Source organism: Pelobates fuscus, chromosome 6 (genome assembly GCF_036172605.1).
Source record: "Pelobates fuscus isolate aPelFus1 chromosome 6, aPelFus1.pri, whole genome shotgun sequence".
Lineage (NCBI taxonomy): Eukaryota > Metazoa > Chordata > Amphibia > Anura > Pelobatidae > Pelobates > Pelobates fuscus.
In genome coordinates, this window is record NC_086322.1 from 224802235 (window position 1) to 224829176 (window position 26942).

At 37.2% G+C, this 26942-nt stretch overlaps 1 protein-coding gene across 8 annotated transcripts in view; it reads left to right on the forward strand.

The window, feature by feature from the left end:
• SEC31A (SEC31 homolog A, COPII coat complex component) overlaps positions 1-26942 on the forward strand; it is a 61929-nt gene that overhangs the window by 27068 nt on the left and 7919 nt on the right. Inside the window, exons 12-28 of one of the 8 annotated variants that reach the window (XM_063458784.1) lie at positions 1064-1138; positions 2661-2708; positions 4742-4819; positions 5819-5894; positions 7000-7178; positions 7896-8022; positions 8887-9032; positions 10234-10407; positions 11003-11167; positions 11765-11857; positions 17591-17729; positions 18631-18963; positions 21387-21425; positions 22683-22738; positions 23356-23631; positions 23934-24053; positions 26408-26479. In XM_063458784.1, coding sequence (XP_063314854.1) covers positions 1064-1138; positions 2661-2708; positions 4742-4819; positions 5819-5894; positions 7000-7178; positions 7896-8022; positions 8887-9032; positions 10234-10407; positions 11003-11167; positions 11765-11857; positions 17591-17729; positions 18631-18963; positions 21387-21425; positions 22683-22738; positions 23356-23631; positions 23934-24053; positions 26408-26479 — 2196 coding nt within the window. The remainder of the gene's footprint in view (positions 1-1063; positions 1139-2660; positions 2709-4741; positions 4820-5818; positions 5895-6999; positions 7179-7895; positions 8023-8886; positions 9033-10233; positions 10408-11002; positions 11168-11764; positions 11858-17590; positions 17730-18630; positions 18964-21386; positions 21426-22682; positions 22739-23355; positions 23632-23933; positions 24054-26407; positions 26480-26942) is intronic. The other 7 variants (XM_063458785.1, XM_063458789.1, XM_063458786.1 and 4 more) reach the window with 7 other exon arrangements.

The following is a 26942-nucleotide window of genomic DNA, read 5'->3' on the forward strand; positions in this document are numbered from 1 at the left end:
TACTCAACCGTTGAATGCACATGCTCTGCGTGTATTCAAATGATTAAATTAGACACCATGTCAGAGGCAGATTTTAGCTATGGGCACATAACGGGAAACCGAAAATGGGTGGAAAGCACTCTTGGATGATGTTACTTTCCACCATAATTGAGACAGCGCAGCACATGTGTGGAAACACATGTTTTGCATTTCAGCCCACTAATTAAAGTGGCACTATCATGGCCTAATCCAGTTTTATTTAACCCCCCTCCCTACTCCACTACATCTAATTGTCCCCCTAGTCGCCCCCAAATGTCCCTAAGCCCCCATATTACCTATTTATTTTATCTTTATTTTCTGCCCGGACCTAGGTCCTGGGTGCCGCCATCTTTGTGGGGATATATGAAGTCCCTGTGGGACACGTCATCTGCCCACACTAGATTGCGATGTGAAATTTCCGCGCATGCCCAGTTAAACACTTGGGCATTCGAATGTGAATTTTGTCCATTTAGTCAGAAAGACGAATGAATGAATAGAAATTTTTAAACAAGTGAACGAAGACCTCTTTGTTTGTTTTATTGCAAGGAGGGAGCTACCGGTGCACAGCTCCCTCCTTGTAATATGTAAGAATAGAAGCGGCAGGGAGCAGTGCTCCCCGCCGCTTCCTAAGCCCCCCATGTCCTCTCTCACTGTATGGGGGTCAATATGACCCCCATAATATCATAAGGTAGATTAAAATCTCCGAATGCCCCTACTCGCTATGCTGCAAGTAGGGGCATGTCTACTAAACCGTGAGCAGCCAGTCGAAAAAAAACCAAAAAAATAACACATCATGAAAGTTTGCTTTGGGGTAGTAACATATAATGCAATCAGCAAAGGTACTGAAAAAAATATCATAATGTCTTATAGTGATATTTTTTCATACATTTCCATCCTGTGCCGAGATTGAGCGAATCTAGTGCAGGAAGTGAAAGTTCTGTTGAACGATTGAAATTGTAGATTATTGGGAAGAAAAATTATCTTGAGACCTGTTTTGATACCGGCATATTTATATAATTGTGCTGTTTGTATTCTTTCATTTTAGGTTAATTTTGAAGATGACTCTCGTGGGAAATATCTTGAATTGCTTGGATTCAAAAAGCAGGAACTGGTTGCAAAGGTAAACTTTATCTTGTGCCCATTCTTTTTTTGTTTTTGTTTTTAACTTCTTTAATTTTTGCACAATCAGGTTTGAGTTAACACATCAAGTTCGACACAAAGTATACATTTGAACAATATTACAACACAGATTACAGCTGTGTCTAGGGCTTTTGGGATACTGATGATCATTATGGTTATCTAGATATAACACAGGATTCACTGAAGATATTTAAAAAGAGTTGGCTGGTAATTGGGATTACATAACAGATGAGTAGATACAGCTCCACTGTTTGTAAATCGGTAGTGAGCCATGAGATTGGAGCTGGGCGGGGGGGGAGGGTGTTTCAACTTAGGAGCTAGCATGGCCAGGCCTTCCAGTTTTCGGCCCTTTCAGGGCTCTTCGGTACGGTTGGTACTGTGGGCATGGTAGGCTAGGCTATTGGTGTACACAAACAATAAAATAAACTGAAAACATAGTATTGGTTCAACAGTAAAAGAGTATATATAAAAAGAAAAGGTAGAAATTATGAGAGTCAGGTAACCGCCGTCTTCGTTGCTGGAACAAAAGGGATGACATTAGCAGGATCCCAGATCATGGTTGCGGGTGGGTTGATGTTTTCTAGACCCAGCGCTGCAAGGGTGACTTCAATCTCCGAAGTGTCCTATATCCCCATTGTTCTGTATTCTGGTGCTGAATGAGGAGCAGGCAGGGCGAACCCCAGTGGTACTTGATGCCCTTAGTAGTCAGGGCGGCTGTCAGAGATTGGAGAGATTTCCTCCATAGCAAGGTTGCGCGTGAGAGGTCTGTGAAGAAAGTGAGATCCATGTCCTCAAAATGCTATGGGTATTTCCTCCTGGTCGCATTCAGAAACATTTTTTCAGCCAACATTTTTTTTTCTTTTGCATGGTTGTAGTCTGCACCACAGCCTCCAGGCATGTAGTAAACCACCCTGACATCATCTGTGACATGTGCTATTTCTGCTGAGTTTGGGTGGATCACAGTAGTCCAAGTCTTCGATGGTTTGAATGGGGTAATCCTCTGACTCGTCGGAAAAGTCAGCAAGGTCCGCCTCCATATTAGGTCTATCCCCTCCTTACGGTCTCCGTAGTAGGTCACCAATATCTGCGGAATAACTTGGCCGATTCGCCTGCGTTTTTTTATTTTATTTATTTTTTTAATTATTATTTTCGCCCCATCATGGGTGAGATGCTTCCTAGTTGTCGGTGGGTTATTTGTGCCTTTTGGGGTGCTTTAAATCAGGCGATTTTGTGATGCACATGCGGCCATCTTGGTAGAAAACTAGCTCTGCCCCCCCAGCTTTATTGGTTTTATGCGTTCCAACAGAAACAAGCATCTTGCACACTGTTTTCATTGAAGATTTACTCATTTGATTATTTGTATCACTGTATTTCAAAACTCTGCAAATTTGTGATGCAAACAGAGTATTGTAAATGTGAAAAAAAAAGTGTTTTCTGTCATTAATTTTGTGTTTCAGAATAACAAAATCTGCTTTAAGAGTAATTATTAAATTAAATTCCAGATTGCATCAGCTTTGAGCAATGGAGCTCTTACAGATGGAACACACGAGGTGAGCCCAACGAGCTGGAAAAGCCTTCTGCCACATTACACTAGTTTGTGGAGCATGAAAAACTGTCTGTTTTAGTTATGCATTTCCACTTACATATTTCCTTACCCTTGTACATGAATCATATTAACCAGCATGCACTTCACCTCTCAACTCACCATAGGAATATATGCTCATGTTTTTTATTTTTTATATATACTCTCTGATTACGATATAATGTCAGAGGTGGGATCGAGTCGTGATTACATTTCTTTTTATAATAATTGGTGCCGAAAATATGTAGGAAGGTTAAATGACTGCCCCCCCCCCCCCCCCCCCAAAAAAGAAAAAGTGCAAATATTTTATTATGCTGTAATAATTTAGACCGAATACAGATTATCATTAATGCTTATTTGTGCTAGGTTTACTTTGAAACACTCAGAGTAATGATTTTTTTTGGGCACAAAAACAATCATTGTTAGGGCTGTGGTACTAAAAAGATTATTTTCATATAATTAAGCTATTGGCTGGAAACTCTGGGAAACTTTTTTTTTTTCTTTAAAATAAAAAAATAAAATTAATTATCTTTATACAACCAGCACCTAACGTTCATTCACAACCTCCACCTCCAAATTGTCCCTTTAACACCAATTCCGTTACTAGTATATTTATATAAAACAAAAATGATATAATCTGCTGCACAAGCATTCAGGTATTTGAATCTGTCTTACCCGTACCATTGTAGTTTGTGTTTTCTTTTTTTTTTCTTTTGCTTTTATTTTTAGTCTTTATTTTGTAAAGTGCAAGTTTCTCATTAACACCTTCTTACCTTATTGCAAGCATGTCAAACTCAGTCTGGCACGGGCCACATAAACAAGGTTTAAGTTTATGTGGGCAGCAAAAAAAAAAAAAGAATACCTTAAATTTTCATAGAAACATAGGTTTACTTTAAAAAGTACAGTATAAAAAAAAAACCCAGTCACCCCCCTCTACCACATCTGATCCTCCCACTGACACACACATATTCACTGACGGACAGACACACACTAACAGACACACACACACATGCTTACTGACAGACACACGCTCACAGACACACACACACACACACACGCTCACTGACAGACACACACACGCTCACTGACAGACACACAGACAGACACACACATGCTCACTAACACACACACGCTCACACACAGACACGCACTTACACATTGTTGCACACACATACTTTTCTTTATTGCTCCATACCTTTTGGAGCCGATGTGGGGCATCTCCCTGGGGTCCTTCTATCTGCTCCTCACTGCTCCCGCTGCCTTTTTAGTAATGACGTCCTATTCCGGCGCCCAGCTTTGCTACAGACGGCACGCGTGAGGGAGCAGTGAGGAGCAGGAACACTGAGCTCCCACGCTGCATCCACCGTCCCTTCCTCCCCGGACGGGTAAGTTTTAGAAAAATAGGCACCTGCAATATGGGGAAAGCAGGTGCCTACTCTGCTAAAACACCAGCATGTACTTGCGGCTCGCTGGGCCGCAAAGATGTCCATTTTGGCCCGCGAGTGTGACATGCTTGCCTTATTGGGTAAGCTTTGTGATATACATTATTTATTCCTGTTTTACTGTTTTTGTTTTATTTTTTAATTTTCTAAGTGCTGCTAATCTGAAAGCTAGAAGCTCTAAAACTATTCCACTGTTTGGAAAAACAATACATTGCATGTCACGTAGTGTAGGTATGTTTAATGTTACAAACATTTTTAAGTGGAAAGGGACTCTCTAAAGGCCTCTATAGATTATTATCCTGTGTGATTGCATGCTCTATAATGTGTCATTATATATGTAAACCGTTATACACGTTGATAAAACATCTAAAATTGCATGTGCTGTATTTCTATGGGGGAAGCTTGTTTCTTTTTACTTCCCTGTGTCTTGTATTTCATTTAATCTGTACTGTTCCTTTAATCAAGGCTGTCTTTTCCCTTTTTTTTTCCATTCTTTAATTCTTCAATACTATTTTATCATCTTTAATACAAAAAAAAAAAACAACAAATAACATAAAAGGCTGTGAAACAACCTGACCAAGCTCTTGAAAGTGATGAGGAAGAAAGCCCACCTACAGAAGACCAGATCTTGGGGGAGGTATTTTTTTTCTCTATTCTTTCCTTATTCTGTGTGCCTTTTGAACTTCCTTGATGATCTCTTTGATGCTTTCACCATTGCTTGCAGCATGACCAGCACAAAATATAGATCCACAATGGGATACCAGACTAGTGGACGTTGTGATACTTGCCAACAGATATGTTATCTCCTAGTGTTTGTTGGGAGTACAGGGACATCCAATTTTTTATGTTCTCTGAAAAGGAACGAAGAGTACTGATTCTTTGAATGTATAGGGAGCAAAATAATGTATTAGCCCAACATAAAATAACATTTTCTTCCCCATATATAATCTAAAATTTACATGGAAGCATGAACCCATATAAGCCCAGTTTACCTATCCCCAAATGTTTAACAAATATGTATTTGTGAGATATAAACAATAAAATTACGGTAAATGTAGAAATCCTCATCTCTTTATCCACAAACTGTTTGCCTCCATCGTAGCTCCCTGTCTGTCATTGTTACAAGCTGTCTCCTATGCACCTAGCAGCCAGTCTAGAGAAAGCATAAAAAGAGGACATTAATTATGAAAGAAAATTAACCCTTTTTTCTATTTCTCCTTATTTAGAGTTTAAAAAACAATTTGCTGGTGTAATTTCCAGGGAAGTAACATTTCCCCTTTAATTGAAAATGTACATATTTCCTTCCCAGGATTATTACTATTCTCTTGCTCAATTTGCAGGAATGTAGAATAGACTATTTCTGTATAATAAACAAAACAAGAAAAAAACAAAAAACACGTATTCTAAAAGAGAAGAAATAGAAATGGCTTGGCCAGTCTTTTGCCTATGTGTCCTTTGAGATACAGTGGTTCCTGTGTGTTCAAATTAATTAAGAGAGAACAGTTAACACACTTTCTCAAAGCAAATTTGCTTGCTTTTGCTGATTGCTAATGTAACTAAGTGGCTCTCAGATTATTCTAATTGACAACACGTTGCTGATTACCGTGGTGTATTTTCTTATCACATTATGTATTAGATTTCAAGCGAGGACAAAGAAGACCGTTCTGACAATGTTTGGACTGGTGAAACATTTAACATATCCGTGAGTGGAGGTAATGCCACCTTTTATACTTCCTACTTTGTGGGGATTTTTTCTTAATTTTTCTCCTTGTTTCAGCACTATTTATTTGTGTTATTTCATCAAAACTAATGCTTGTTTGTCTGGTTCTGCAAGAATTTGAAACAAACACTACACCAGTGTTTTGGCAACTTTTTGCTATGGCGAGCTATGACTACTGTGATAATCAGTTGTGGTTTATCAGATGTTGTATATGTAATGCAAATTATTCACTTGACATTGTACTATATTATATTATTGTTATATTGGACTACAAGTGCACTTTGCTTGATATTTTAATGCATAGAAATCTGTACTTTACGTACAGAAAGGGGTTAAATCCTTTATATATAACACATTTGAATATTCTCCTAGCACATTTTTATTTACCTTTGATTGCCAGATCTATAAGCAAACTCCGCATTCTCTTAAATTACTCTATTCTATGACAGAACCCAAACAATGTACAGCTAATAGTTGTGCTCACCATGAACCTAAACTGAGCTGCTCCGTTCTAAATCCAATAACAATCCTTTCAGGTAGGCTCAGACAAAGGCATATTGTCACTCCTTAATCTGATTTAATGATGGATCACTAGAGCTGGTCTTGAATATTTCTTGCATGTTCAAAGCTTGAGAGACACACTGTAATAATTTGTAGACTAAGATGAACAGCCGAATGCATGACTATGTCATACACATACAATAAAAATACTTCTAAAAGCACTAAAAAAAAAATACTGTTCCCTCATGAATTCTGGTGATCACTTACAATTTTGTTTTATCGCTTAATGTATTTTGTGTTGTGAGGAAAGTGCTGTTTTGGGTTTGTTTTTTTCCCAGCCATCTTAGGTCAATACTTTGGCATACTTAAAGCTACGATTCAGTGCAACTGTTTATCTCCATCAATATTGCCTTTCAATTTTAGGCTGTTGGATAAACTTTTCAAATATTTTCAGAATATTTCAATGTCAAAAAATCATAATATTTAAAATAATTATCAATCTAATATTTTTCAAAATATTACAGGATGTTTACATCAACCAAATCTCCAACAGTTTGAAGTTAAGGTGCTCATGTCACTATCTTTTGTCTCTGTAGATGTTGACGGACTGATCACTCAGGCCCTCCTGACTGGTAACTTTGAAAGCGCCGTTGATCTCTGTTTACATGATAACCGCATGGCCGATGCAATAATATTGGCCATAGCCGGTGGGCCAGACCTGTTGGCAAGGACGCAAACAAAGTACTTTGCCAAGTCAAAGAGCAAAATAACCAGGGTATGTATAATATGAATAGATAAGTAGACAACATATTTGTTGCAGTGTACAAATCACCTTGGCTCCAAAGCACATGAGGATGTGAATAATTTAGATTTCCTTTTTTTACATGGTCTCCAGCATACATGATGCAAGTTGAGAGCTCTGCTTATTGTGAAGAAAATATAATCTAATTTCAAGCAAATATTGCTTTGCAGATAAACCCTTGGCACTAACACATTTTGATGGAGTTCAAGAACAACTGTTATGTAGAATGCTGTTGTAGTGCAAGGAATAACCTAACATCTCCCATTGTAAGCATCCAAATTAGTTAAGCACGGTTGGAATTCTTACCTGGGCATCTGCCAGGCACCACTTCCCTGCAGGAGGAGGTGATAGATGGAAGCTCCTGTTGAAGAGCTTGCAGTGTAAGGCTGGCTTATTGGCTGAGAGTGTCAGCAGAGCACTCTCAGCCAATGAGAGAAACCCTGCAAAACTGTTTGACTACTTACAATTTGGACTCCAGGGCACCTCCACACCATAACTACTACAGCAAACGGTAGTATTTCTTTGGTGCTTGTTTTGTTCTTTATCATTGTTAAATACAATGAGGATGCTGCAAAATACAATTTATTCTCTATGATTTGACTTTTTAAAAATATAATCCCAACCTTCTCCTCCTTCCACCCTGATTGTTTGACCTATAGTCTTTTCTTTTTTTCCCTCTCTCTCTCCCAGCTGATCACTGCTGTTGTGACCAAGAACTGGAATGAAATTGTTCAATCATGTGATCTTCACAATTGGCGGGAAGCTCTTGCTGCTGTATTGACTTACGCAAAGCCCGAAGAATTTGCATCTTTATGCAGTATGTATTCAATATACTGTCCGGTTCAATTGTTTCTTTGCAGTTGGATATATTTGTGCAGATATGAGATCCTGCAAGGTGGTGGTCTGTGATGCTTCAAATCCATGCATTACTAAGTTAGTGTAAACGTTAGCTGTAAAATGATTTTTTTTTTTTAAGGTTCCTATTCATTACATAATGGATAGCTGGCCATACTTTGTACTAACATTTAAAAAAAAAAAAAACCTTTTAAAACAATTTTGTAGACGTACCTTAAAAAAAACATGCATGCATTTTGGCTGATAACTTTCTTCGAGGGGATTATGAAAAAATCAGCTTGCAAAATCTGTGGACTTTGCAACCCTTCTCTTCTTTCCCCACCATAGATTTTGAATCCGTAACAATAAATTCACCATACAGTCACTTAGCCAGAAAGGAATTTCTGTCCCCAATTCTAAAAGTGACAATCTCTATAGAAATTGTCACTTTTACAAACTGTCGCACATGTGACAAACTCCGGACACCCAGCTGAAATGTTTTGTGTCTGGAGTTTTCCTTTAATGTGCAATCACAGAATGCATTGCACGAGTGCATATTCCATTGTAAAATGTAGAAATATACCCTGCATTTTTAAGATCTTTACACAGATTTTCTAGTTTGTCGTTTTTTTTTTTTATTTTTGTTTTTCCACTGACATTTTTTAACATGGTTAATTTGTTAACATGCAGTGTTTTTTTCACATTTAGTGATACATACATTACATATATTCTGATATTTAATTTTTTTAGATTATTAGTCATTTTGTGATATTACACTAGTTTAAAAAAAGTTTTATCTTGTCTTTCATCAGAACTTGTAGCGAAGTGATTTTTCTTTACCTTTCAGATCTCTTGGGCTCAAGACTGGAGAAAGAAGGGGATGTCCCTCTTCAGGCACAGGCCTGTCTGTGCTATATTTGTGCAGGGAATGTAGAAAAACTGGTAGCTTGCTGGACCAAAGCTCAAGATGGCACAAGTCCTCTATCCTTACAGGTCAGTTTGTGCTCACTGTAAGAAGAACAATTATGGGGAATGATCTAAAAAGTTGATAAATGAGCTAGAATGTTCTAGTGTTTTCCATTGTGATTGCTCCACTTTAGAATTTTAGCTCTAAAATTTAATATTTTTCTTAAATGGACACTATAGTCACCAGAACAACTACAGCTTAATTTAGTTGTTCTGGTGAGTATAATAGCTCCCTTCAGGCATTTTAATGTAAACACTGCCTTTTCAAAGAAAAGACCGTGTTTACATTGCCCATAGGGACTCCTCAGATGGCTACTGGATGGGTACTGTGCAGCCTTGAGCAAGGAAGGAGGCTTCCTTGCTCAAGGCTGCACAGTACCCTACGGACGCTGAATTTTCCTCATAGAGATGCATTGATTCAATGAACCCCTAAATGGTGGGTTTAACACTATAGGGTCAGGAATACATGTTTGTGTTCCTGACCCTATAGTGATCCTTTAAAATGTCATTGTTTGGGGGCATAACAAAAAGACTCACTTTCCTAGTAGCTATTAAATATGTTAAAAAAAAAAAAAAAAAAAGTAATTTACACATTATCCATATCCTTGGAAAGGGGTTCATTATGGGAGTCCACCTTTTGTAAAATTGCTTTAAAACAATTTGGCAGAATTTTTTTTTTGGAAGAGTACCTGTGGCCTCTTGGGATGCCCCTTAAATGCATTTCAGACGATTACCTTTGTGCCTAGCAGCTCCTGCAGTGCTTCTGGAAGAACTGGTCCCTAAATGATGGCAAAATGTAGTTCTACTAAATTGGGTTAATGTACATATTAGTGAATTTTTAACAATAGGTGTACTCTTTTGCTTAAATTACTGTAGTAAAGTAAAGCTATAGACAGAATATTTCAAAGAAAACACATACTCATTGCTTGAGAACCCAGCTGTCAATCTCTTGCATAAATTGGCATTTTGTCTTCCGTGGATCAAAGCTCACCAACTTGCTACTTTTTCTGGTTTACTGTATTTCGTATATTCAGTCTGGGAATCTAGAGTTCTCATGCACTAGACTTTCTTCCGGCATTTATCCATTTTAATACTCTGTAGAAAACTCTCTGCAGTTACAGCAAAAAGACAAAACCCAAATTGCTCAGAGCACAAATGAATAACAAATATGTATGCAGACTGCGGGTCCATTGCAAACTGTACTTATTATTCCTTTGCACTTTATTAGGATCTCATAGAAAAAGTGGTCATCCTTCGTAAAGCAGTGCAAGTCACGCAGGCTGTGGAAACACATGATGTAGGGACCCTTCTGGCAGGGAAGATGAGTCAGTATGCAAATCTGTTGGCTGCTCAGGGAAGCCTTGCCGCTGCTTTGGCGTTTTTACCCACCAACACCAATCAAGTAAGGAAAATCTGTATTTTTGTATTCATTTATAAATGCAGACTTTCAGAAACGACACTACTTTTTAATTAGCAAACTAGCTGCTTCAGACTGTTTATAAAAAGCAAGAAATGAATTGGATATTTATATACAATGTTTGTAAAGGCTCTATGGATAGGACTTCTTAGTGTGAACAAAATACAAAGAACAGTGGATCACTATGTCATTTCAAAAGGAAATAAAAAAAATATGGACTGATCGCCAAGAATGACAAATATGCCAAATTACACGTTGTCACGCAGCAATCCAGAATCCAGTGCTTATTACAGTGATGTGTAATGAAAGCATACTTATTATTAGATTGTGTAACTTTATTAAATTATTTAATATTCTAAATGTCCAGAGTGTTGTACTGTTAAATATTTATTTTTATTTATTTTAATATTTCAGTTATATAATTGATAAATTATATTTCTCTTTAATTTTTATGTTCAGTTTAAAGTTAAATTTAAAAAAATTATAAATACATTTAAATTTATATGTTTTTTATTTTTTTTATAATTACTAGGAATTCTGTACAGTAATAGGTTTTCGGATTGTTTTTTGTTTCTGCTAGCTGAACATTGTGCAGTTACGGGATAGGCTCTCTAGGGCACAGGGAGTTGATGGAATATCTCCATCTGCTGGTGGTGTTACTACCAGAGGAGGAACAGCAGCAGCAGGACAACAGCGAGCACCAACTCGAATGCAAACCGGCCCCGATTCCCAGTACTATGCACAGGTATGCAGACTAGCACAATTCACCTTCACATGTCATACAAATGTGTTATGGAGCGAACACTAAGAATCAATTGTGGATATGTGAATGAGTATCCTCATCAATTGAGAAACATGACATTATGCTAACACAATCAGTTTGCTTTTATACAATAATTTAGTATTTTCCATGAACAGGAGCTTAAAACCTTTGATGTTTTCTACTTTTTGTGATGTAATTTTATTTAGCCTGAAATTCAACTTTGTTTTAATATAGCAAAAAACATGTTGTTTGATCTGCTTTACTGTGATATAGTTATAGAAGGATGTTTTGATCACTCTCTTCCAAATTCTCTACGAAGGCTGTTCTAGTAGGTAAGTATCTGTGCCAACTTGCTAACCAGCTATTTACTCCTGCGCCTGAACATTTTTGTGATTTACTTTTTATTTATTTATTTCAAAGAACAGTGGTATTTTTGGCATGTTATGGGTTCTTTACATATGGACCCGAGACAAAAAAAAAAAAGCATGCACATACCCTCCAAAGCAGGTGTTACTCTGAGGGGCACTTTCTTTCTTATCTCAGTTTTTCCGGTGATTGTTATTTCTTTGTTCGATTCAGGCTAGGATTGCCCCTACTGTCACTTCCTGGAGTAACAAAATCCCTACTGCCCTTACAAGCTGCACACCTGCTGCCTCCATCTTTGATACTCAGGTATTCTATTGCAATCCTGAATGGATTTGCTTCTTTATTCCCTTGTTATAACTTTTGCTCTTGACGTTTGTTTTATTTATTCATTTTGGCATTTTACTTAAATATAATTTTTGGGTGCTCTTGGAGCATGCATGTCCAAGCTATAAATAGTCTAATGTAGCTCAATAACCTTTTTATATAAAATCGCAGCATTAGACATGTTTTAAAACCACTGTTTCCAGACACTTGGCCAATAAAAGTCCACTTTGTGTGGTAGCTGGAGGGTGAAGCAAAGGTAACTTATACTTACCTGAAGCTCTTCCTCGCTGGACCAGTATCCTCTTTCTTCAGGTCCTGGCACTTCATTTACCAAAAACCTGCATTATTGCTATACTGTCTTGCATGCGCAAGATTATAACTGTCAATCCCTTGAGATCCTCCATAGAAAATTCATGCTGGGGGGAATTTACCAAAGTTAATGAATGAAGATTTGTCAACATTAATGGCATTTTGTGAACTGGACTGTGTGTGTAGATTGCCTAAATCACAGACACCAATTGTTCTTTGCAAAGGTATACAAATAGGGTATCACTGTCCTCAGGAGATGTTGCTGAGTATTGTTAAGATTTTATTACAGTGGGATAAAAAAAAAAAAAAAAAACAAAAGCAGAAAAATACAATGTGTACAATTGATACCCCTAGTTTTGAAAAAAAAATGGTGAATAAATGGCACCTTTAAAGCGGCACTGTCATGGCTGAAATCATTTTTATTTATTTTTTTTAAACCCCCCTGCCTGACTCCACTACATCTAATTGCTCCACTAGTCGGTCTGCGCCGTGCCCTTTGTTGGGTAAAGATGGATTCTTTTTTTAAGCGTCTCGATTTTTATTTTTTTCTGCTTTTTTTTTATTTTTATTTTTTTGGGCGCTTGGGTTTTTTTATTTTATTTTATAAGTTTGATGGGTATTATTGATTTTTATTTGGCCTTTTTTGGTGCTGGAAAAAAGTTTTAGAAAGACCTCAAATAGGTAAGTATTTTTACATTTATTTACAGGTATTTGGTTTTATTGTCTCCACCCTCACTATTTTTAGGGTGAGGGGTGTAGGGTAGGGCTTTATTTTATTTGGGTGGGGGTGACTAAGGTCTTGGGGACCCCAAGTCACCTGGGGGACGGGGACAATGGGTCCCTCTCCCCCATTGTCATTTAGGGCCCTCACCCGTCGCTCATGGGTGTGGCCTATGGGGGTTGGGGAGAAGGACAATAGATGTGCAGTTACGGGATAGGCCCAGGGGGAACATAGGGTCCCCCTCCCCCATTGTCATTTAGGGCCCCCACCCGCCGCTCATGGATGGAGATGGTGAGGACAATAGTTGTGTGTCCCCCAATTTTTATTTGAGTCCCAACCCGCCGCTCATGGGTGGGGGCCAAGAGGACCCTATGTTCCCGTTTATTTGAATAGCTCCCACTTGCAGGGCACGGGCGGGGGGTCACTATGGGGGGCTTTATTTTTTATTTTTAACAGTGAGCAGCCACAGGCGATATAGCGAGTAGGGGCGGATTCATTACTAATCCTAAGTCATCTTTACTTAGTATTAGTAAACTTGGCTAAAAGACCAATCTTGGTCTTTCAACATTTTGGTAGATAGCTCCCTAATTTCCACGTTATTAGGGAGCTATCTACTAAGCGGCTGCAAGATTCAGCTGCAGCACAAATCGGATCTGAATTTCATTCATTCAAATGAAATTTCGAAACGACCTAAAAGTACAGATTGTCGTCCTAAATGAAAATGAAAAAACTGTTCTCATTCTCTTAGGACGAAATTCTGAAGTTTCTCCAGCATCCTGTCTAAATAACAGGACGTTTGGGAATAGTGAAAGGCGGCATCACGGAGAAAAGGTGAGAATTGTGGGAAATTTTCTCTGAGCACAGGAAATGGAGCACACTTTGTTCCTCCCCTGGTCATAGCTGGTCAGGTGTAGGGCAAATACATAAGACAAAATAGTCCTTACTTTGTCTTATGTTTTAAAGAAAACTAGATCAGACTGGAAGAAATGAAGCACAGATCCTGAGAGAGGAAGAGAAGAGGAAGCGATTAGGAAAAGGTAAGTTCTGCATGACAGTGCCGCTAAAGCTAAAAATATATCCTGTGATAGTCCCCATGGTGTCCACGTTTGCAAATAGTATGCATTTATGGAGTAATTTAAATATGTGAGCTACTAAAATACCCCAAGATGCATCATAAACCACTCTTCAATTTGCTATGTTTTAAAAAGACCAAAATAGGCTGATTATAAAGCCAACTCTGTATTTTCCCAAAACTTGACAAGGGTATTCTAAGTGGGTCATTCTGTACTCTGGAGATATATTTGAGCACAATTTAGTGTTTTTTTTTTATTACAGTAGCACATATCAATTAACTAAATATTCAGCTAAATTGCAATGTGCATCTAAAAAAAATGTGAAAATAAAATACCGTAAGACTTTAAAGAAATTGGTGCTAAAATAGCTGTATAATAAGGTTTAAAATATACACTATGACCTACCCTGTGATGTCTACCTTCACAAATGGTATGCATTTATATTGTACTTTTAAGTGTCAAACTGCAGCAATGCCCCAAAATGTAGACAAGTACCATCAAATCATCCATCAAAATGCTAAGTGTAAAAACTCATTTAGAGTCAGGTCTCTTATATGGCACTGTAACTTCATAGGATAGTGCCAAAGCCATACATTGCTGTTGGTAATCCTTTATTCAGAAAAGCTTGCTGAGCATAATTTGGAGGGGTCTGATCTCAGTGGCACATATTAGATTTCACTGTTATAATGCCTCAAAATGAGACCTAAGTCCATCAAAACCATCTCTCAAATTCCAGCTATAAAAACTAAAATGGTCAGGTCTCTTCTGACGCTGTACCTTCACAGGATAGTGGCAAAGTCATACATTGGAAGTATCATTGTACTCAGAAGATGTTGCTCAACACAATATTGGGTATTGTAAAGTAGCACATGTCAGGTTTCGGAAACACACATAAAATAAAATCTTGTGTGTGTGTTAACAATCAGAACAAAAAAAGCTATATTTCAATTTCAAAATCCAATATTAAGCAGAGATTGGCAGTTATTATTAATGTTCGGTAAATAGCCTGTGATGTCTAATATATATATATATATATATATATATATATATATATATATAATACAAAAAATAGAAAATTCCATGCACTCTTGCTTGAAGTTAGTAAATTGTATTAAAGATACTTGCCGGGTGCCATTTCCCATGGGGATGTAGATAGAACAAAAACAGCAGTAAATGGGCTGCACTCACGGTCTTGTGTAGAAAAAGTATAAATTTATTCCATAAGTTGTAGAAAAATCGACGTTTCGGTCCACACAGGGACCTTCCTCAGGATCAAATGACATTTGATCCTGAGGAAGGTCCCTGTGTGGACCGAAACGTCGATTTTTCTACAACTTATGGAATAAATTTATACTTTTTCTACACAAGACCGTGAGTGCAGCCCATTTACTGCTGTTTTTGTTATATATATATATATATATATATATATATATATATATATATATATATATATATACATACATACTTTTGTGTGGTAATAGTTTTTTCTGTGACGTCTTTTAAGCTTACAAGACAACCATGCATAGCAAATTCTAAAATCGCTCCACATTGAAATTATGTTTGACTGGTATTTTGTGACCTGTAACAACCAAACATAAACTGAATTCCTAGACTTATTATGTACTCGATAAATCAGGACAAATGAATTAATTTATTTTGAATTACTTTTCTGAAGCTGCACTATATATGTTTGGGGGCACTTGAAGATAAACCCTTAAATTACAGCGGAACAAAGCTATAGATCAAATTCAAGGTTTGTTTTGCTTTAGAACATGGACAATTACCTCTGTCCTTAACACCTTAAGGACCAAACTTCTGGAATAAAAGGGAATCATGACATGTCACACATGTCATGTGTCCTTAAGGGGTTAAGGGATTAATTCAAGACTTCTTAGCAAATTGTTCAAAAAAGTCACAGTAAAGAACTATCATCAAAGGTGGTTTTATTATTAAAGGGTTACTCCAACCACAATGACCATTTCAGTGACTTGAAATAGTCTTGGTGGTAGGAGTTGGTATGTGCAGTATTCTGCTTGAAACACTGCACACCCTGAGATATTTCTACTTGTGTGCTGGATGCTAATTGCACCCCCAGCAAAAGTAATGTTCCGGTTTTCCAATGTCAATTCTGTGCATATTTTGCGTAATAACAATAATTTTTTTTTTTTTTTAAAACCCTCCCCTCGCTGGCCCAGAGTGCAAACATGCGCTATTGGCTGATGAAACAGTCCAATCAGAGGCTTCCCTATGACAAGTTTGTCATTAAACTGTGCAAGACCCCTATGACGTTGGAGAGGAGGCGCGGAAGTCAGCGCCTTTTTTTTTCTCTCTCCCAGCTTATAATTAAATGCTTTGTTGCAATGCTAGTGACATTTTTTTACACTTGCGTTTAAAATAACAAAAACAATTACAGATTTGCTTTTTATACTAGAGCAAAGGCTGTTTTTAATAGGGAGGAGCAGAGCCTTTTACGTTATTTGACCCAGGATATATATTTACTAGGCATGGTTTAAAACCAGAGGACTAATTAATCTACTATATTCGATGCAGATTGATATAGAAGTTAGTCTTTTTTTTTCCCCAGGAACTTACTATTTGTCATTGAAAACCAATACACATTAGCAGAATAATTTAGAAGTCCTGTAAATCTGTTTGCTGAAAGGCGCTCCTCCACCTATTTCACTAATCATAACTTTAAAGCGAACCTGTCATTACTGATGTAGGTTTGCAGTTTTCTAGCCATCTGCCTTGACTCATATTATGCAACTGAGTGTTTCTTCTCTTGCTACTATTAAAAGTTCATGTTTAATGTAATTTCATTACCCTGTCATCTGCAAAGAGCTCAAATGGTCAGGAATGCATGTTTGTGTTCTTTTAAACAAGCTCAGTAAGTCCTATCTTTAGTCACCCCTTTGTGTACACATAATCAGTAGTAGTAGTAGTAGTAGTAGTAGTAGTAGTTTTTTTTCCTATGGTAGTTGAGTTGCACATAGCAAAGAGAAACATTGTACCAAAAATCTGTAACCTGTAATCTACTAATTTCATTAGGATACCATTGAGATCAAAATTACTAGCTATTAATAAGATACTATTACTGTTAAGAGGTGTACATCTGGTTAAACATGAAAGGGACATAGAGTGTATAAAGTGGTGAACACAGAGCTGAGAATTGCCTCCTCTGATTTCACATTGTCTGTGATATTGCCATAGATGGACCTCCATCTGTTTACCTGTCACCTACAGTTCTGTATTTGTATGTAACCCTTGAAGAGATTTATGGGTGGCTTTAAGGTAGTATGAATATGCTGCAGAAAACTTAAAAAAATAAAATACCTAGATTTGAACAGGCAGAAAACACATCACAAATATGTGGCCTAAACATATCAAATGTATTTGTTTGCCTGCAGTATGCCTGGTGTATTTTATCTTTTGGCTATTGCAGTTTGTTAAGGACATGGGTTGCCAGAAATCCTTGAAGTGGTCTTGGGTGTCTATAGTGTCTCTTTAACATGCGTTTGGGTACTCACTCCAAATTCTCAGACCAATCATTCAGCTACATTTAATTCTATGAATGGTGATGGTTTAATGGGTGTGTATTTCTTATCTTTTCAGAGAGACAATGCTGCCCCTCCTCCAGGTTTCAACATCCCAGGCACCGCTTATCCATCTGCTCCTGGTAAAACCATACCTGCACCACCAGATTCTTACAACATGAACACTCAGATGGGACCTCGGCCACCATACCCTCAACGTACGTATTAAATAGTGCTGCTCACCATCTGGGATTCTCTGTGCAAACTGTATGACAACAAAAATATACATCCATACTTTGTCTTGAAGAAATAGAATAACTTCTGCAAATTGAAGATTCACCTGGGACTATTTTATTATGATTATTTTAAAATTAATTTATCTTTCTTTGGGCTGTGTAGAATTTTTTCGTCTAATTCTTGGTGAAACTTTAAGTAAGATAATGCTGTTGCTGCCCAAGCTGTGTAAAAGTGCTAATTGTATTTGGCTATATTTGCTGTTGTACAATCATCATGGTCTATTAACAATTGAGGCTATGGTAATCACTGTATCAGAGTGCACTCCAAGAAATTGGCAATTACTGTTAACTAACCTCCATCAGCTTCATATAAGATCAAATGATTGGCCTAGCATTGCTTGGATGTCCAGAATGCTCTGCACTGAAATATAGAGGATCCATGAAATGGAAAGGAAATTAAACGCAACTCTAAAATTTGTTCTTTAATGCACAATGGTACTGAACATCCGAAGTGTCACGCATGGGTACTCGGTGCAGATTTTTTTCAAATTTTTTTTTTATTTTTTTTGTGCAACCCACATGAATAGTGGTTTGGTAAAATCTGACGTTCTGCACTTGCACTTCTTTTAGAAAGTTGAAGCCAAAATATTATCAAGACAACAGATACCAATAGTCCCTTTTTAAAATGAAAATTTTCAACTATGTGCTAAGATAATTCAAGCGCAAGGTTTATAACCAGCCAACCCGTTGATTAGATTCATTTACCACCCTCACTGTTTTTTTAAAACAGAATGTCTCTGAATAAATGTTTGCTGCTAAACTACTAAACAAAATGTATTAGAAGTCCAAAATCTAACTGTTTGTTTTCTTCCATTCTGTATAGCTTATCTACAGTCCCAACAGTATTCTTATGGCTCTGGGGGACCAGCTGTCTATCAGCCCCAACCAGCTACCATACCTTCTGCCTCCCCCTACCACAGTAGTCCTTATGCCTCTTCTGCTCACTCTACTGCTCAGCCGCCCTACTCTGGACAACCTCAGTCCTCTGCTGTACCATCACCTTCTCCTTCCTCCTTCCCCCCTCCTCCTCCTGGAGCGTCCTTCCAGCATGGCGGACAAGGAGCTCCTCCTGCATCTGCGCCTTATACAAATCCTCCTCCTGGAACTACAGGTACCTTGCCTGCCGCCAGTGAGCTGCCTGCATCCCAGAGAACAGGTCTGAGCATGAATTGGGGGGAGGTGGGAGCATGCAACTTACGCCTTACAGTGTTCAATGAGATACAGGATAGTAGGCCAAAATGTATAAATGTGTGCACATTGTGGGAGATGTAAAAAATACAATTTGTCTGTCACAAAAGTAGCACTAGTGTGCCATGCTTAGTACCTACATATACATAGAATAGCATTGCTAAAATCCAATTATTGCTTACGAATTCTGTCTCGAGCAGTGTAGTAAAATTGCAACAATCGTTTTAAGTTTTATACTAGTTTCTTGCACTACAGTTCTGTGCCATCTACTTTCTACTGTTCTATGTAACGTTTAAAACGTTATTTGTGTCACTGATACGCCTATTTTAAAGATCTGTACCATGCTGGTGCAAAGGCAGAAATAGAACTCTAAATTGTGCACAGATGTACTTTTTAAAGTGAATGTGAGGTAAATGCTTTCTTGCTTAGCTAATTTCCCACATGTTCTAACATAACCGCTTCTTTCTTTTTTGAAAGAATATCGAGCACAATTGTTAGAGATGTAAAGGTTGAACTTGATGGAATGAGAAAATCCAATTTGTTATTTTGTGAGCCTTTATAGTTTCATATAGGTAGCCCATCATTTTGTATGTTCCCACCAGTTATTAATAACTAGTGCATTGCCCTGGACCTTGACCATTACATCAATTTAAAGATACCGACCTTGCATAAACAAGATTGTTGGCTGTAACTCTCTTAAATATGTGCATGCTTCTGTTCCACTGCATGTTTGCTCAAACAGAACCGCTCATTTATATGGAGTGAAGCATGCTGGGATGTATACATAGCAAGCAGTTTCCCCCTCTGTATTGCATGCAATAACAGCAAAGACTTGGATTTCATCAGGAAAAAAAACTACCAGCTCCTCCTGCATATTTGCACCTCGATGAAGAATTCAGTTGACACCAGCTTTACAACTGAGCCACTTTCTTTAAGGGAAAGGACAGTTCTATTTGGAGACACAGCATAAATGTCTGAGAGCACACTGGAGCTTGGTTAAACAAACACTCCAGCTTGCTGTCAAGATTGTGTTCTCGTTTTTCGTTTTAAAAAAATGCCGATTTCAATGCGTGTTTATAAATGAGTTTTGTTAAACCTCCCCGGCTGTCAATCAGACTGCTGGTCCTGAAACTTCCTGGTAGTTTAGCTTCATGAAACTAAACTCAAGAGACATGCAATTTCCTTGTACATACGTTTCATTAAGTAGTTATAAAGCTCTTTGAGAAGTCTGTGATCGAACACCCACAGAAAGTCTGTACTGGAGAAGAACAAGAATGGCATGCATATTTTTTTTTGTTGTGTATACTAAATATTTATATTTGGATGGGGGCGTTATGTAGTGTTAAAGAGTGCTTAACTTCAGTTAGTATATTCTTATGCTGAGTGCATGTCAAGTTCTGCTTTTTCTTGTAAGAAATGGCTGTTTAGTTTCAGCAAAATAGATCAGCTTGGAAGTAGGTATCGGCTGTGCCAACTGTTAATATGCTGGAGGAGCTGCTGGTTCGGTGTGTAAAACTTTCACAGACACCCTGTCTCTTAAAGATCTCTGTAACTTTAGCCAATTGTGTTTTCATAATTGTCACCTAGTGATACCTTTTGTTTTTGTTTTTTGTAGCTAGAATAAAATTAAAACTTAAAAAAAATAATCTATATATTCGACACAGGTTCAGCAATAAATCAGACAGTCCAACAGTAATCAATACCATTGTCAAAATAATGATGTTATTGTAAAAATAAATTGAAAGCACACAATAGTCCAAATATAACCAGTTATTACAGAGTTAATAACCAGTCAGCGTGGAAGATGGAGGTGTAGGTAATTGGCAAGTGAGTGAGGGCAGAATATATCCTCCAGTTTGAGGTTCCTACCTCAAAGCAATTCTAAGGGGTGCCTTGCTGAATATTGAAAAAAGGGGTTTGTGATCTGAATGTTAAACGTTTGTTTATCACTATGTAAAGAGGTATCAGCAATGTAATCCGGTGGGCAAACGCCAAAGTTAAAGTCTGTATTAAAATTTCTACCTATTGAATTGGTATAGCCAAGCTAACTCCATCTAAAGAATCCAGAAGGGCCTTAGCACCTTTTGTGAGTTCCAAATCCTCCTTCTAGTCTAGGATTCAATAATTGTCTTAATAAAATGACGACAAATCTCTTGAAAATCTATGCACAGCCATAGTTTGGAGATCTCTAAACAATACCATAAACAATGTAACCGGTCAGCCCCGTGTTGCGTCATATTGATGGAAGATTTCGGACAGCTGCAGGCCCATTCTTATTTGTAATTTGCAGTGAACAGCGAGTTCTATTGTCGCAGGTGAAATCGCATCACTTGATAAATAAGGGTGCTTCATTATCTTGTCTTCTAAATTACGTTTGCATTTCATCTGCAGAATATCTCTCTGTTCAAGATATGGCGACTTACCTGCAAGGTGAACATTTACTGCAGCACGCACAGAATCCAACCGCAGATGCAATTTACAAATTCAGTTTTATTTATACATTTGTTTCAGTTTACACTGCTATTACATATATTTTTATTTCATTTTTTTTCCACCTCAGAAAAATTGGTGCACATTTTGTGTTGCATTAACAAAATAACTGCATGTATAATTATAATGTGCACAAAAAAAACTAAACAACTCTGCTCCCCATGTCTTTTGTTTTTCTTCTATCCCTTGCTCTGTGTTTTTTTTTTTTTTCTTTTTTCTGTTACTTAGTTGCTGTCCAAGTGACCAAACCAGTGGCTTATTTGAAAGCGGTAGCACTGCATGCTAGTAGTGTTCAGATCTTTCATTTTGTTGTAGTGTATTTGAAGTGGAGTGGCAGGTTCCTCAATTAAGCATGTGGCTTATAGTTAATTAGCTATTAAGGTACTTGGCTCCTACCTACCTTCACCATATTGTCTCTAAATATGCTGCAGACCATTCTCAAAAAGCCTGAAGTTTAAGATTAGGCTTAAAAAAAAAATCAAAAAAAAAACACGTTGTGCTGTGATCAGTAAACATCATAATAGAATGAAATGTGCTTCCACATAAGCCATACATTTTTTGTGTGTCTTGTAACAGTACCTCAGTGCATTTATCAACATATCTGAAATCAAAAGCAATCCTAAAGTCAGAGTAATGCATTTTTAGATTTATGGGTTTGGGGGGAGGGGGAATGAATGATCAGGGAATATATTCATTACTCTTTCTTTAAAGTTAAATTAATAGATGTTGATCAAAATTATTAAACAGGTGTTTTGGAGTTTTTTAAACAAATTTTAATTTTGCCATCCAATTCTGCCAAACTGAATCCAACTACTAATTAAAAATTAAACGATTTGTATAAATATATATGGAGAGCACCACTTACAACGGAACTATTGCAGATTTTGCAATGAGTATCTCTAATAATACAGAAATACTAAATTTCCTTAATATAATTACATCTTAAGAAAACGGGCTTGTTTACTTGCTGGTGGCACTATGCCATTCCAACTGAACATATGCTAGAATGAAAATCACATAAGAACAAACTGATTGTGGCATAATGCTATGCCAGAATAATGCTTTTTTTGTTTGTTGTAATTTCTGTTTTATTTAATTATCATTTATTTTTCCTAAATTGTGCAGCATGGCAACAAATCACATAACCGTGTTGGAGTACCAATTTAGATTTCCGTAACTAACACTATTCTCTTACAGGACCCCAGAATGGTTGGAATGACCCACCTGCACTGAGCAGAACTTCTAAGAAAAAGGTACTTGACTATTAAAAGTGGATTAATACCAGGCTTTTCAATTAACAAACACATTCTTGTGTAAGTGTGTTTGTAAATGTATTGGGTGACTGATGCTGCCACACAGTCTAACATGCAGATTAATTGTCCTCCGGTAGATATCTATTGCTTTTTGAGTTGATTTTGTTTGGACGGTGGGGTGGGGTTTGGTTTTCTAATGAAGCATTTGACTGTAACTTGAGAAGCAATCTTGTCGATACAGCTCCTGCTATTTTTATTCATTTGTCTTTGATTTTTTGACCTACTCAACCCTACTTCACCCATGCTCTTCACTGGTTTTCTAAAGCTTAAAGCTAAATGTAACTTGTTTGGTAAAACTGGCAAATGTATGTTTAATATTAAAGCATATCTGCCATGGGTGGGTGCCTAACATAATACGTGATTTGTTTATTAATATATTTTGCTCAATGCAATAGTTTTGTTTCAATTATTCTTTTGGAATTTCTTTAATTAAAGGATTTTGATTTGATTTCCAAGTCTCCTTTAAGATGGATATTGTTTTTTTTTTTTTTTTTTTTTTTTTTTACTAAGTACTAATAGTCTCATTAAATTACTTGTTTATTTGTAACTATTTTCAGCAGGTACTAGAGAATTACATGCCACCTCCTCCAATCACCGCTCCAATAATGAATCCTGTGTCTGACCCACGTTCTCAGCAGCAGCAGGTTCCAACATCTGTACCTCCTGTGTCATCAGTACCATTTCAGCCTTCAACGGTACCTTCAGGGCAGCCAGGAGCTCCTAATCCTTTCCCAGCCATGCAGCCTCATGTCGGACAACCAGTAGCACACCTTGATTCTTCAAAGCCCAGTGTGGATGCTCATCCAGGACTACCCATTGCAAACACCATGCAGGTTATATATACACAAATATTTCATTTGTATTTTAATAAAAGTCTCCCTTCTTCAATAGGTATTGTGTAGCCATATCCTGAATCAACATTTGTATTACTGCATTTTATGCTGGCTTCATTTGAAAGATCACTCTAGTCACCCAAATAGATTGAGATGAACTGGTCTGGTTGTCTATAGTGTCCCTTTAAATAAGGTTTATTTTTGATGACGGAGCTGCTTTAAATTGATAACTATTCTGTTTGCCGTTTTGAATGTTACTTTAAAGTGTGCATGTAAAAAGTATATATTTATTTATTCTGCAGACTATCCACTCTTTGCCTGCTGAAAAAATCACAAAGAATCCAATTCCCGAAGAGCATCTTGTCCTGAAAAGCACATTTGAAGCCCTTATCCAAAAATGTTTGTCCTCTGCCATTGACCAGGTATGTAATACATTGGATGTTTTTACTAGTGCTCAACTGTCTGAGAAAGCCTTGACAACATTCCCTTCAAGCTAGCTCTTAAAAGATGTTCTCTAAGATGAAAATTTTAATAAATATTCCTCTCGGGAATATGTAAATTAAATCTATGCAGTGACACGGTCTAATAAATATTCAGTTTTTATGCTTAAAGGGACACTATAGTCACCAGAACTACTATAGCTTGAATTTGTTCTGGTGAGTAGAATCATTACCTTCAGGCTTTTTGCTGTAAACAGTGTCTTTTCAGAGAAAATGCAGTGTTTACATGACAGCCTAATGATAACTTCACTGGCCACTCCTCAGATAGCTGTTAGAGATCCTTCCTAAGATGCATCCAAACATTCAGTGTCTCCTACCTCTGCATGCAGACACTGAACTTTCCTCATAGAGATTCATTGATTCAATTCATCTCTATGAGGAGATGCTGATTGGCCAGGGCTTTGTTTGTCAGTCTCAGCCAATCATATGGGAAAACATTGTGATTGGATCAGGCTACCACTTCTGCTGGCAGTAATCAGCAGGCAGGTCTAAAGGAAATGGGGGCAAAATAAGCAGCTGCAGACTTGGATACAAGTAAGATTTTACTTGATTTAGGGAGGCATGAGGGGACCAGGGTGGCTAAATGGTGGTTTTAACCCTATAGGGTCAGGAACACATGCTTAGGTTCCTGACCCTATAGACTCATTTAAAACTGCTTTTGCAGCATCCATCTTGCTTCTGGTTCCTAATATTCCATACCTCCTATATAAATAAAAGTGTCTACGACATTGGTTAATACACACGCGCTCTCTCTGACTACTTTGAGCTACACATGATTATATAAATTATAAAGGCATGGTTGCAAGGTTTAATTATTTTCAAACAAACAGAGTGGGTTAGATGTGTTCCTAGTTGATTGTTGGTGTCACACATGTTGGTTACAGTATCTAAGTAGCCTGGAATATAAAAAGCTCCTAGTGCCTGAATAAAGTGTGGGTTCCCAACCACTTGAAATTAATTACGTTCCCTATAAAGGCCTGTTTACCCTGACCTTCACAGATAAGAGTGGTATATTTAGAATCGCCCTCAACTGTGACACCATTGCATCTGCGCTTAGTTCGGATGTAGCTCTCAGTAACCAAAACTAGAATTCAAAGTTCAAAGCGCTACAGCACGCTTGAGTGTACTCGTCCCGCCTTGATTCAACATCCAATCCGGCTATTAATGCTGCAAGGGGCTAAAAACGGTAATTACTTCAGACTCCTATTAAAGATACAAACACACCTGCGTGCATTATTAAATTGTGGAATATGAGTATCAAATATCACAATGGTCATATTCCTATAGATCCCATTTGGGCGTTCTAGTGTCACCATGCAAACAAATATTTCTTGTGCAAAAAGGCAAAAAAACATTTTTCAAAAACCAAATAGATATCCTTTCCTGTCAGATGATAGCATCCCAAAATGCCCTTAGAAGCCCATAGTGAACTAAAACTGTTAATTTAGCAAGTAATATATTATGTATTCGGGTACAATGTAACTCAATGTTTGCATTATAGATAGTTACCCAATGACCACACATCTACTTATGTTATATGACAGGTTAGTAAGTCATTTATATCATAGGAATCCATGTACAATGAATACAAAAAAGAGATTATCGAAAATAACAAACATATACTAATACAAACAAGATCCTTGTTAAACATCAAATTATATATAAATAAACCTCATGTATTGTTTTCAAGTTTTGTAATAATATATGACAGTGATATATAAATATACAATGTGTCCAAATATATAGAGGCTACTAAAGATGTTTTTAAAGATACCCATATGATATAAAATATTCAATGGAAAAACATTATGTATATACAAATCGGGCCCCATGTAAAATAAAAAGCATGTATACACAGTCGCCAGACCTAGAAGGCCAGGAGAACTGTTAGTTCCCATAGGTCATCTAGATGGGCAGACCGTGAAAAGAAAAGAAAATAATCTATATAGTGGTCCAGACCTAGGGTAACTGAACCAAATGGGCACACCAATCTCTTTATTGTGATAGGTCTGTCTTCACTGAACAATATGAACAGTCAGTGAATTTGAGGCTGAAATGGGAAAGTTTACAAGTCACCTTTTTCAGTTTGGCTATTTTGGACTGAAATTTTAAATTTAATTTGTGACCGTTCACACTTCAGTGCATAACCCAGTTAACCAATCCGCAACGGTTTGCAGAAGTGGGATATTATAAAAGCATTTTTCTTTTGCTGTGTTCAGCAGTTGGATCAGAAAATTAGCAATTTTCAGTGATTTTTAATTTTTTTATTTTACCAGCAAACAAAGAGGAAGTTGGATGAAGCAAACAAGCGTCTGGAGTCCCTGTATGACAAGCTAAGAGAGCAAACGGTAAGTGTTGTTTACCTCTCTGTTCCCTGCAGTCACTGCCTTTTTCTTTTTAGAGCACTAGGTCTGCTCTTCTTCTTTTTTTAAATCTTCTATCTGCTCAATTGTATTTGTACGCTTATGCTACCAGACTTGTTCAAATCATATCATTCACTTAACCCTAAATGTCTCTTTGCGCTAAATGTTTAATAGTCCAATGCTATACTACAGAGAATTGGTGAAAAAATTAATTACACTAGCAGTTCCAAATATCTTCGTTATGGGTTCTCCCCCCCCCAAAAAAAAATTACATGCAGTTCCAAATATCTTAATTTTATGGGTAATTTCTTATATGTTTTTTTGCAACATTGCCCTTATTAATCGTGCAATGCTGCATTTAATGTTTGTCCATTTTATTTTCCACAATAATTCTGGATCAAAAATTGTAGATTATGCTAGCGCAGTGTACCTATAATCTTAATTTTAT